The sequence below is a fragment of the Onychostruthus taczanowskii genome, unplaced genomic scaffold, assembly GCF_017590055.1.
Source record: "Onychostruthus taczanowskii isolate IOZ18803 unplaced genomic scaffold, ASM1759005v1 scaffold2, whole genome shotgun sequence".
Classification (NCBI taxonomy): Eukaryota; Metazoa; Chordata; class Aves; order Passeriformes; family Passeridae; genus Onychostruthus; species Onychostruthus taczanowskii.
This window is the reverse complement of record NW_024499239.1, coordinates 17,438,519-17,451,590: the sequence shown is the minus strand read 5'-3', so window position 1 is coordinate 17,451,590 and position 13,072 is coordinate 17,438,519. Positions and strand designations below refer to the sequence as shown.

Genomic DNA, 13,072 nt, shown 5'->3' with positions numbered 1-13,072 from the left:
CGGGGCGGGGGCAGCGCAGGCGCGGGGCGGCGGGGCCGGAGCGGTTGGTGCGGCACGTGCCGCGCGGGGCGGCTGCGGGAGGCGGCGGCGGCGGCTGAGGTGGCTGAGGTGCGGGGGAACGGCACGGCATGGCAGCAGCCGGCTGCCGCCCAGGAGCGCGGTGGCGGCCACGCCGCGTTTCCCAAGCCGTGAGGCCCGGCCACCCCTCAGCGCTGCCGCTCGGCAGGGCCCGGCCGAGACGGGTCCGCAGCTGCGGGAGCGGGGTGGAGCGGCGGGGTCCCGCAGGGGAAAGGAAGGGGCCGGGGACGCCGCCTGTGCGATGTATCTGAGGGGGCGGTACGGGGGTCACCGGTGCCGCGGTTGGGGTGGTGGGTGCCGGGGTTACAGGTGGTTTCTCCGTCCGGGTGATGGCTGTGGGGGTTACCGGTTCGGGTTTGGATGCTGGGTTCGGGGATTACTGGTTGCCGGCTGGGGTGGCGGGTGCAGGGATTGCCGCTTCCCGGGGTGCTGATCTCCCCTGGCTCAGGAAGGGCGGCCGGTGGGACGAGCCGGGCGTGCAGCACCGGGCTGCTCACCCTGTCTGCCTGCGGGTGCGCGGGTGTGTGCGCTTCGGCCCTCCAAGTGCTTCTTTCACGCTGTAAATTATTAAGATCATCTTGTATTCCTAGAGTTGTGCTTCCGTGGGAAGGAAGAGGCTCCTGACCACTCGCCAACATGGTAGTTTTCACATGCAGTGCGTGTGGGGAAGCCGTGAAGAAAGCACAGGTTGAAAAGCATGTGAACATCTGCCGAAACTGTCAGTGCCTGTCTTGCATGGATTGTGGCAAGGATTTCTGGTAAGTAAAGAATGGGAAATAGCCTTGCTCACTCTGCAGACTCACTTGCTCACTTTTGTCACAAATGCAAGAGATGCAGGTCAGAAATTTTCACTGAAAACTGCAGCATGACAGAAATGCCTGTGGTCTTACAAGCATGTACTTCAAGCACATCACATTTTAATAATTTAAGCGTTGACAGTAATGAGGTTTAAATGATCCATTTATTTAAATCCTCTATTACTTCAGCTTGTTGGTTGGCTAAATGTTGCATAGTTTGAAGAGTGAAGCATTTCAGTGACCTGTGGTTAAAAATCTCTTATATTCAGGGGTGATGACTATAAGGAACACGTCAAGTGCGTGAGTGAAGACCAGAAGTATGGTGGGAAAGGCTTTGAAGCCAAAGCTAGCAAAGGAGATGCTAAACAGCAGGAGTGGATTCAGGTACGGTTTGTTCTGTATATACCCACAGTAACTATTGTCTGTAGTTATCAAAGACAGAAAAGAGCCTATACTGGCTTGAGCCAGAGATCTATTTTTACCAATATCCCCAGCTGTCTTCTGGCATTTCCTTAATAGGTCTGTGTTTATCCTGGTAAGAAATGTGTCTTTTGTTTTGAATCTATCTCTTACTGGTTTGATTTAGTGTAATGTTACCAACTGCTTATAAAGCGACATTGGTAGTTGTCCATCCTTTTCATGCCATTTATGCTTTTGTAGACCTCTGTCAGGCATCCCTCACCATCTCATATTCTTTGTACAAGGCTCAAAAATTCTACCCTGCTCAGTTGTTCTTCATATGTAAATTATATCTTTGCTCTTCTAAAATCTTCCCACTCTACTGTATGCTTGTGAAATGCTGTTCAAGATATAAGAGAACCATAGATTTACCATGTGTCGTAATTATGTTTTCTGTGTCCTTTATTCCTTTCTAACTGTTTTTTTTTGTCAGTTAATCTACTTTTGGGTGTTTTTAATCTACTTTTGGGTGGTTTTTTTGTTTTTTTTTTTTTTTTTTTACATTGCTGTTGATCACTGTGCTGGCATTTTCATGGAATTGACTATTTTAATCCTCAGCCATTGTATCTAAGCTCCAATGGTCAACTAAAGCCTGCCATTTGAGATGTGAATTTAGGATTGCTTTTCCTTTTCAACACAAATTCACATAAAGCAAGAAGAATGTATTTCACTTTTTTATTACCTAGTCACTAATTTTCTTAAGATCTTTCTGGAATCCTCATAGTCCTCATCCTGAATAGCTTCATTTAATTGGGAAAATTTTCTGTCTTCTTGTCAGATATTTTTTAAATATATTGAACAGGAGAAGCTCCAGCATGGATAGAAATATCTCCTACCCTTTGTGTCTTACACAAGAATCTACCCTCTTATGTCTTTCCTTCAAAGGTTTTTGGAAGGACCTCAAATACTTTTAAAACCCCATTAATAGTAAGTTAGATTACATTTATGCATGGAATTGTTATTTCTATCATGTAGAACACATCCTAAGAAGATGCTAAACTACATTTATCCTGGAAGCATGTGATGAACACCATTAAAGTCAGAAATGAGTGTTCTTGTTGAGATTGAGCACTGTTTGAGGGCGTTTGTAAAGGCAGCATGATGTGAGTGTTGTTATTTATGAACACTGGTACCCTGCCTCAACAGTAAGTGATTCCTAGGTAGAAGGATGAGGGATTATTATCAGACACCTTTTTCTGATAGTCTTAACATATTCACAAAGCCTTTTAGTCACCAGATTTTCAGAAGTACAGGAAGGCTCTGCAGTGTCCGGTGGCTGCACCCTCTAAGTACTGGGAAGCCCAGAGCCTTTTTCCCCCACAAGCAGCAGTGCTGTTCAAGGGACTGCCAGGAGGCCCTGGTCTAATCTCTCTTCTCTCATGCTGACACCCATAGCACAGGAATATCCAGAGCTCTCATATAGGGATAAATGTTTGTTGAAGCTGTCACTGCTGCCAGAAGAAATGCATGTCAGCTGTGGCGTCAAAAGTAAGCCTGATTTTTCATAACTCCAAAACCAAAACGTTGCTTTTCTTAATGCAGGTCTTTTTCATACTGCAGGAATCCCTTTTGTGATACAGTTGCTTTAGTTTGAAATGTTTTTATTACAGTTTGTAACTTATTCATCAGAAAGCACTGGTGACCAGTCCTGCTTACCTCTGCTTATTACATAGGTGTAAATGTTTATATAGATAATTTTCACATATTTAATGAGCTATGATAGAGGTCAGTGTTTTTCTCATGTTTTCTGAGCATTTCCTATGAGCAGGCTATACCAGCTGCAGGTGTTGGGTGATTTCTGCCCAGTGTATTTCAGACTTGCACACCTGACATGTACCATTTGATCCCTGTGCTGCTTTGCTGATTTAATTCTGTTTTTCTTCATTCAGAAAATTCAGGAGGTAATGAAGAAGCCCAACATAAGCCCCAAAGTGCGGAACATTCTGGAGCAAATACGTGCCTTTGATAACATTCCAAGAAAAAAAATAAAGTTTCAGGTATGTCTTAATAGAGATTTGCAGTAATCTGTGCAGTGAGCATAAAAATAGACTTTTTTAGGGAATGCCACTCTCTTTTAACAAAGGTGGGACAAATTGCTTATTTGGGTATTTGTATAGATTATGTAATAACTGAATTTCAAATAGGCAGTGGTTGTAAAATACATTTATTTGCTTAATAGGGCTCTTGGTCTGCCAGGTGAATTAGTTATTAAGCCAGAGACTTACCTTTTAGTCTCCCTGTGTAGGTTTGTTCTGTTTTCCATACCTTTATTTTTTGACTATTTGCTATTTCTATTGAATGCCCAAATTCTTATACATACTTTTAAAGATTTCCTATTTCCTTGGCTTTGTTTTTTGCTGAAGTCAAGGTCCTGTTTTGAGGGTTTTCCTGTTACTCAGTATTCTGACAGACTCTCCTGCTCTGTATGCTTCACTAAAGTAAATTACAGATGTGGAGACTTTACTGTGTGTAAAGAATTTCATTAAAAGTGAAGAATTACTCACAAATAGGCCTTTTTTCCCCCCCCCTCTCTGTTCTGCCTCAGATTGTGAGGCTGAGAGAAGATCAGGCTTGCTTCCAAAGCACTCAAAGAGAGCTTAATAGAGCTGTGGTGAGATTGTTGCTAGCAAGCTGAAGTTAGACTATTTCCCTACAGGATTAATATTCTGAGCAGGAAAACTAGTATTTTCCAGAAGCTTCTCTTTTTGATAAGATACTTTGCAGTGGAAGATCAAAAATTTTTGCAGTTACCTGTTACTCAGTATTCTGACAGACTCTCCTGCTCTGTATGCTTCACTAAAGTAAATTACAGATGTGGAGAATTTACTGTGTGTAAAGAATTTCATTAAAAGTGAAGAATTACTCACAAATAGGCCTTTTTTTCCCCCCTCTCTGTTTTGTGCCTCAGATTGTGAGGCTGAGAGAAGATCAGGCTTGCTTCCAAAGCACTCAAAGAGAGCTTAATAGAGCTGTGGTGAGATTGTTGCTAGCAAGCTGAAGTTAGACTATTTCCCTACAGGATTAATATTCTGAGCAGGAAAACTAGTATTTTCCAGAAGCTTCTCTTTTTGATAAGATACTTTGCAGTGGAAGATCAAAAATTTTTGCAGTTAGTTGTTCCAGTTTACTATTGCAGCTTTCCTGGGGTTTTTATTGCAATGCAAAAATCTTTACATTACATTTAACATTGAATTCCACATTTCTAAAAGTTGATCTCTTGCAGATAGTATGAACAGCATAATTTACTGCTATATTTTCATTTTCACCAGGAACACCTGCAATAACCCAAACAACTTTGAAATGTTTGCATTGAGCTATTTGCTAAAGTTATACTTTCTTGTAATAAACGAAGGCATCCATTTAGGAGCGTGACCCTATGTCCAGTATGCAAATAAATAAGATCAGATCATTAATGTTTTAACTCATGGGAACAGTCAGAAGATTTGGTGGGACCTTAACATAGCCTTTTGTATCAAAAAGCTTGAGCATTATCTTTTATATATATTTACCACTTGGGGAGGCAATTGAGATACGTGGTGAAGCCTCCTGACAGTTCCCAGACATTCCATGAAACAATTTAGCAAGGAGGCTTGAGAGATTAATAGGAGTAACCTCTAACCAAATCTTAGTCAAAGGCAGTGATTTGATTCTTAAATGAAAAATAAAAAACAAGAACCAATTATATGGTGATGAAGAAATAAAACTGCAGGTCCATGTTTTCAGTTGTTATTGTTTTTTTCTATGCACAGAATTGGATCAAGAACAGTTTGAGAATTAATGACAGCAATTTGCAAGATCAGGTGTGGGATGTTTTCTCAGAAGCAAACGTAAGTTTAACTGGAGGTACATTATAAAATGGGAATGCACTCAAAAATATTTGAAGGAAAACCTTTCAGACTCCCTTTGTAGATGTTAGTGAAAACATTGTCTCTCATAAATCCAATAGATGATGTTACAGTGGAATATTTCTTGACTAAATTGTTAATTGGTGGAACACAGAACCGTTGCTGAAGTAGTTGTTCATACTGAGTAGGTTGTGATTGAAAACTTGGACATGGTGACATGATTGTGCCATGATAATCAGAAGGCTAATTTATGCTATTAATACATATAAAATGTATGTATATTATATTAATACATATAATACATAAAAAAAGGGAAAAGCACTGTCTTTATCTTTGTTCCAGTATTTTATCACACACTGGGACAGAATAAGACATTATTGGTCTCAAATTTCTGTGTATTGGAGTGAGAAATTAACAAGCACATAGTTTACCTATTTCATTAGTGGGGAGAGAGATCCTCCAGTTTGTGGTGCAAGTTCTCCCCGTTTCTTTGTCCAAATTGTGGACTCACTCTGACCTTTCGTCAGTACCTAATTCTTTGGTATTTCATTACTAGCTTAGTGTGTTTTGGTAGGGTGTTGTTTATTTGCATCTATTGCTGCTCCTTGAAGGCTGTTGGAGAAGCTCATTTTTCAGCTGATGTGAAGATGCTCTCCCTCCTTTCGCCCAAATTATTTTGAGGAAGAGTGTAGGCAAAGCTTTGGCATTAATCCCCTGTTGATGATGCTTTGTGTTTCTGATCTGATGATTCCAGGGAGTTTTTCTGAGGAATACAAATGTAAGAGCCAGGAAAGAAAGAAACACATTTACTAAAGGATAGGAACATAACATAAATTCTGGACACTGAAATACACTGTTCTGCTGGAGCATTAATACTTTATACAACTTCACTAGTGATAAACACTTCTCCCTTGACTTACACTAATTTATAAAAGGTCTTCAATCTGAAAACCCTTTATTTAAACACAACTATAAACAATTACACTGTCCATAGAGCATAGCATTAAAATAAAATATATAACACAGCATTTCAATTAACTTTTAAGAATTCCTAAAAAGATCTTAAGATATGAGTGGTAATATATACCTTGAAGTATATATACTCAATTGAAATTCTTAAGTAGAATTCAAATTTAATTAAAATACCTTTATAAAAACATGTTGGTGTTAAATTGCTTGTATAAAGATCTGTTCTTTTTCAGTAATTCACTTGTAGTTATTAAAATTAAAGTTTAAATTGAACATTAATTTTTTCATTAATATATTAATTATTGTACAAGAAGTCGTTATTTCTTGTAGAAACAGCCCAGGAACATTAAAAGAAAACTAAATATGTTGAGAAAAGTACAATTAAAACAAGCAGGAGTGCCTTTTTTAGCATCATTTCATAACGGTTTGTCTCAGACACATCCAAGACAGAGAAGTGGATGGCAAAAGAGATTATTACTCAAGGGCTGTGTATTTGGGAATAACTTCTGCATCTTGCTGTAATGTGCTGTAGTTTTGTTTGTGTAAATCAAAGAGCTGTCACTTCCTTAATTACATTTGACAAATAATTTAAAACACAGTAGACACTTACTTCAACTAGGAATTACATACGTTGTAAGATAACATTTCTTCTGTGATGTTAATTGGCATTTAGTCTGTTAGGTTAAAAGAGGAGTCAGGCACTTTATTTCACTAGTGCTTCTTCTCGGGTAACTGGTGACATCAGAGGTGAGCACTTTAATTCATTTCAGGATATCAGTGTTCTGAAGTTACCAATGATCTAGTAGAGGAAAGTTGCAGTGTCAAAAAACACATGTAAAAACTGTAATTTTCTTTCTTTCAACAAAAGAGTTCAAATGAAAAAGAACAAGACAAACCACAACAGAAGGAAGAGCAGCAATCTGCAGAAACTGGGAAAAATGCAAAGGCAGAAGAAAATGGAATTACAGATACAAAGACTGAGAGAAAAAAGAGTAAGAGGGAACGAAAAGAAGAGAGACAAAAGAACAAAAAGAAGGAGAAAAAAGATCTGAAATTGGAAAACCAGGAAGAAGTAAAAAAAAGTAAAAAGTCCAAAAAAGGAAAAGAGAGTGTGGAGGATGAATTCGAAATAAATGGAAATGGCAATCACAGTGAAACAGAAGAGGAAACAAACGTAAAGAAACGCAAACATAAACATGCAGAAGGTATCTATCATACAACTTACATTCATGTAGAGGCTTTTTCTCAATTCCAAAGTTTAATAAACTACCTAAGTAGAACTTTAAAGTAGTGCATTAGATATGCAAATTAAATTATTTTTAGCAATGATTGCACATTTCTTTTATAAAATCTGAACCACTTTGCAAATAGAAACTCATGTTCCATGAACAAAAACTTCAGTCACGTCAGAACTTCTCGTTTTAAATCCTTCTTGTGTATGTTTTGTCCAATTCCATCTCTAGAGGAACCTCATACCAAAACAAAGAGAATGAAAACTGAAAGCATTTCAGAAGACATGGAAACAGAAAACATCAATGACAATGAAGAAAATGTGGGAACAGATAAAGGTATTCTTAAAGGAATGTTTTAGATTGTTACAAAACTACTCTGCAAAAGACCTAATGCATGATGCCTCAGTATACATGAATGTGTGTACATTCAGTATACACATCTGTTCCAGAGTAAGTAGCCTGTGCTGCTCTTAACACCTGCTAATGAATTACTTCTCTAATTTGTTGTTTGTGATGTGCTGGCAGCTTTGGGCTATGCTTGATTCCAGTGGTCACTGAGGTTTCACCACAGTGAAACAGGGTCTCTGAAACACAGCAGGGTCTCTTCCCTGCTGCCATGCACATTAGACAACACAACAAAAGGGGTAACAACTCTTAGACTTCTTTGTATCTCTCATATCCCCATTTTTGATCAGTGAGTCATAAATTTGACTTCAGATACGTTGGACCTTAGTTTATGCTTAGATAAACCTACTTCTACCTATCACCAGTCATACTCTGTGTTTGAACATACAGATCATTTATTTGGAAACCACCAGTTAATGACCTCTGAAGGTGGTATGGTCAAATTTGACTGCCTGTGCTTTAAGTGCGAAGAGACAGGATCTTAACTAGTTCTGCATTATTTAAGAGTTTCTACTTAATAGCTGAAGTGCAGAAGTTAAGTAAAAACAATTCTGACCCCTTTTGTTCAAGTACTGTGTTGATTCTTTATCTCTATTCCATTTTATATTCAGGAACAACTGATGACTTTGTGCTTTATGACATCCTCCTGTTGTAGGCTCAGTAAGATAACAACTGTTGTGGTAGCCAAACTGATTCCAAAATTAGGAGATTGATGGCTGGCTACTAGTAGAGAAGAAGACCCAGAATACTTCCTTTCACTAACGGTGTTGTCCACCTAATTATTTTCTAGGTAAATTCAACTGGAAGGGAACCATCAAAGCAGTTCTGAAGCAGGCTCCAGACAATGAAATTTCAATTAAGAAACTAAGAAAAAAGGTACTGTACAACATGTTTTTTTTAATCTCCTATGGACTTCTGAATTTATTTGTGTAATGCTGAAGCTCAGAAAATTCTGGCTGGCATAAACAAAAAAAGTTCAACATTTTTTAATGGAATATCAATTAACAGAATGTTAGCTGAAGGGTGGGGTTTTTATTGCTTACTAAATTGCACAAGAAATTCAGTGCTAGTTCTGAAAAGGAATAATAGCACAATAGCTTCCATGCCACTTTAATGCAGTAACATAAATGTATTATTGGTTACAATGGAATCATCTTCATGAACTAAAAACCATTTCTCTGTCTTTCTGCAGGTGATAGCTCAATATTATGCAATAGCTGGTGAATGTCACAAAACAGAAGAGGAGATCCTAGCCACATTCAATAAAAAAGTGAATAACAATCCTAAATTTAGAGTTCTAAAGGACAAAGTGAAACTTGTGAAATAAACAGTTTGCATACTTTTCATAGCTGTTGTATTTTAATCTTGCAGACGGAGTCAAACTCTTCTGTCAGCTGTACAAATACTATGCATTGGTATCATTTTATATTGTGTATGTGAAAGCAGAATTTAACTTTTAATACTGGATCCCTCCCCTTTTTCTAGATTTATCACAGAACATTTTGAGATATTTTATTTTTTGATTTTATGGAAAATGTATATTTTTTGGTACAAGTTTTAAGAGGCATTGAAAATAATTGCTGGCCTACTGTATTAAAATTCTTCTGGTAATGAATATAATTTATAGGCTTGAATGTTTTTCAGGACCTGGTTGTGTGGCTTTTTGGAGGAACTGTTTTCAGAGCAAATAGGATTTTCATATTCAAAACCCACTGTGGAATAAATGTTTTGTTATGCTAGAACTCAAAATGGTATGGCTGATACCCACTTCATGCACTGTGGATAGTGTATGCAGCCTTTAATAAACTGTTGATTCTGTGTTGTAAAATGCATAAATAAAGTGTCAGATTTGTGTATGCAATATTGCACATTCAGTGAAAATCTAAAGACTGAGTTACCTGCATATGCATTGCTACTGAAAGTCTTGATTAGTAATGCAACTGACTTCAATTGAAGTGGTTACATGGACTAAAAATTGACTGATGAAATAGATTACTTTAAAATACAAGCTTAAATATAACTAATCTTGTCACTTTATAATTGCATAATAAATCCACAAATTCTACATCATTTGAAGAGGCTGTTGTATTGCTGTCACCAAAACAATTTAGCTAGGCTAGAGATGTTACAGGTATGTGAGAGACAGAGCTGCCTGGGAAAAGTTACTTGAAGTTTTATAGGTTTTTACTTAATTGCAAAATTACTTCCATGTAGGAAGTTTCCTGTTATGATATAGTCTGTGAAAAACAGCATTATAAAGGACTCAGTCATATGGTGTTTTTAAAAATTGGTTAGTGATTTCAAATAGATACACGTCTATAAAACTCCATAGTAAAAACATCTGAATATATAGAAATATTTAATATATTAAAGGTATAAATACTAAAAATTAACTGTGATATGCTGGGTTCAGTTTTTCTGAGTACATATTTGTCTTACTGTAAAGGTTGCAAGAAAGCACATAATGAACTCAAGATCTCTTCAGCAACTGTTAGTTGTTTGTTGAAGCTATGCAACAGTTCTTTCTATTCAGTCTAACAGATAACCAGAATCTTGGCTCCTATCATTGCAGAGTTCTGGTGTCTGGTGCTCAGGGTTTACTGCAGTGATCACTGAATGAAGCAAAGCAGCAGGCTGTGTTCAAACATCATGGATCAGTTGAAAGCTGAGAATAAGGACTATCAAATCAACAGTATGCAGATGAGCTATCAGAGTAGGATGTGACCTTGTAATTTTCTTTCCTGCTTTAACTGTTAACCATTCTTAAAGGTTCAAACAGTGTACTCCCCTGTCCATTGCCATGGTTGGGTCAGTGGTGCCTGTGTGGAGTAGTAAACATACTGTAAATTATTCTTCCCCTCTCTGTGTAACAGGTAAGGCAGCACCAGCTGGTGTTCAGCTTTTTCCCTCATGATTTGGCACACATGAATCTAATGCTTGCCTCTCTTTGACAGTCATTAGTGGGAGTCTGTTGCAAGTAAGCCTTGTTACAGTTACAATAGTATCACCTCAGTATGAATTACCTTTTCCCGCTCTGTTGGCAGAAAGATGGGGAGCAATATGCTTTGTAGGCATATTTTTCTTTCTGGGTGTTCCTGGGAATACTATGGTATGGTAGATGAGTCTATGCCTTTAATTGTAGAAGGCTTCAAGTGCTGTTCCAGTCCATGCATAGTTGTGTTATTGACATGCAGCTCTCATGTGAAAAAAACCCTGACTCCATGTTTTTTCATTAGACAATTTAATAAAGTACTCAGAGGACTGAAATTGCCTTTTCCCCTTACAACAGATCTGGACTATAATAATGATGTCTTGATCAGATTGAATTTACTTCAAATTTGGTGGTAATTGTTTCAGAGGGAGGCATAATCCCTCACAGATCATTGAGAATCCTTCAAGAAGACAGAAGAACAGCAGGACCTCTCTAATTTCTATTCAATAATTAAGGAACATATTTACCAGTATTGTTGTAATCCAGAATATGTTTTAGTGATTTTCTAAACAGCATAACATAGCTCCATAATTATACCTTTTTGTTAAAATTTTCCTTTCTAAAATAGTGTATTGAAAAATGAGTGCCTTTGTGGCAGGGTGAGGAAGGGAGAAATTAGAAAATTGTTTAAAGCTAGTGGCTTTCATTATAACTATAGCATAAGCACTTAAGCAGGGACTTTAATCACTGGAAGAAAAAAAACTTCAAAGGACAGCTACTTATTTGTTGTGCTCAGCCCTCCACTGTCTTGGTGCATTAGAGTAGTTCATTCTTTCTGCAGTGAAAACTGATCCTCCCACCTGGTGCTATAATCCAATTGCATCAGGACAATGTAGTCAGAGCCCAACATGAGTAGTGGCTCATAGCTGATGACCACAGGATACAGAGACCCAATACATGATTTCATTCAGAAACTTTTAAGGCTGTAACACTCACCCTTATTAAGGAAATAAGAGAGCAAATATTAAACTTTTTGTGCAAGATAAGTGAAAAAAGGCATATTGTTCTGTACATTGAGCTGTATTCACAGGTTACAAGATATCTCAGTCAATATATTCAACATTTACCCCTTTCTTCTCCCAGATTAGCCTTTAAGAAAAAAACAGGATTAAATCCTCTAAGTTTCTTTTCTGCTCTGTCAGCCAAGAAAAGCTGCATATTATGTTTCCCATTAGTACTTTTACAGGAAGTGTTACTTTACATTGAATTCTAAATTTCACTTTGACTAGAGGAAGTTTTGCTAGTAACTTTCCCTGATACTTAAGATACAGTTCATTTTGGCCCTGGTAATCTACTGCTTCTCTTTGCAATTCTCGGATGTAATTCCTTTTGCACCTGAATCCTCATGCTTTTATGCTCTCAGACAGCAAAGCTGGAAAAACCTTCAAGCTTTTTGCTTAGATTGGACCTTTTTCTTCAAGAAATCAAGAAATCTGCAGATCATAGATCTTAGTCCTTTCCAAACACCTCTTTTTTAACCTTTCCTTTTAAAATTTATTGTAGAAGATTTAGAATTGTCCAGTGTTTTCTGTGTTTGCCCTTCTCAATAGAATCTTTTAGTAGAAACTGCTCTTGCTATATAACTTCATAACTGAGCTACAGCAGAAGTAAAATACTGACTTTCAACAGAAGTAGTTTTATAGTTCCTGAAATTACATGAAAGTAACAGAAAACCAAAAATTATATCTTTATGCCTGCCCACCCATTAAACCCCTCTTCTCAAACTTCTGTGTGAAATGCATTGGTACAAAAGTAGTATAAAAAGCCTAATTAAGGCCAGATTACAGTCAAGCTCAACTCACATATATTTGGTTTACCAGAAAAAAGGTGCTTTTAAATATAATGGGATCTTCCTCTCAGGCAGCATGAAATCCACTTGAAAGTATTCAGATCACTGCATCTCACTTAGGTGACAAAGAACCTGCACAAAAAAGAACCAGAATTCTGCCTGCATTGCAGGTGGCTCAAACAATACTATGTTTCCTCCTTCTTTCTGTTCCTTGCAGTAGCCACACAATGAACTTCCACCATCCAGCCATTAATGTATAAACACAAAGCACAAAGTGCACTTTTATACTCCAACTTTTTGCCCTTCTGCTGGCTTTTTCTCTTGATGAGAAGGAGTTCCAGGAGGAGTACACACCTATCGACACTCTACAGTATCCATACATGACAAAGGCTCGTGTTTTCTCTGAATGAGACAGGACCAGGATTTTCTCCTAGACTGTTCTTTCTTACCATGTCTTATACCATGAAAATATGTTTCCTTTTGCTTCTTGCTCCTGCAGTTCTGTT

At 37.8% G+C, this 13,072-nt stretch overlaps 1 protein-coding gene across 2 annotated transcripts; it reads left to right on the top strand.

Moving 5' to 3' along the window:
- The first annotated feature begins 31 nt into the window (after positions 1-31).
- LYAR (Ly1 antibody reactive) lies at positions 32-9,855 on the top strand. Of its 2 annotated transcripts, none has more exons than XM_041402722.1 (9): positions 32-99; positions 669-836; positions 1,145-1,259; positions 3,224-3,331; positions 5,084-5,161; positions 7,017-7,353; positions 7,612-7,716; positions 8,576-8,661; positions 8,978-9,855. In XM_041402722.1, exons 2-9 carry the CDS (start codon positions 715-717, stop codon positions 9,110-9,112), a joined length of 1,086 nt encoding a protein of 361 aa, XP_041258656.1. In that variant the 5' UTR covers positions 32-99; positions 669-714; the 3' UTR covers positions 9,113-9,855. The 2 variants fall into 2 exon arrangements, with proteins under 2 accessions (XP_041258656.1, XP_041258657.1); XM_041402723.1 differs by having other exon boundaries at positions 35-108.
- The last annotated feature ends 3,217 nt before the right edge of the window (positions 9,856-13,072 follow it).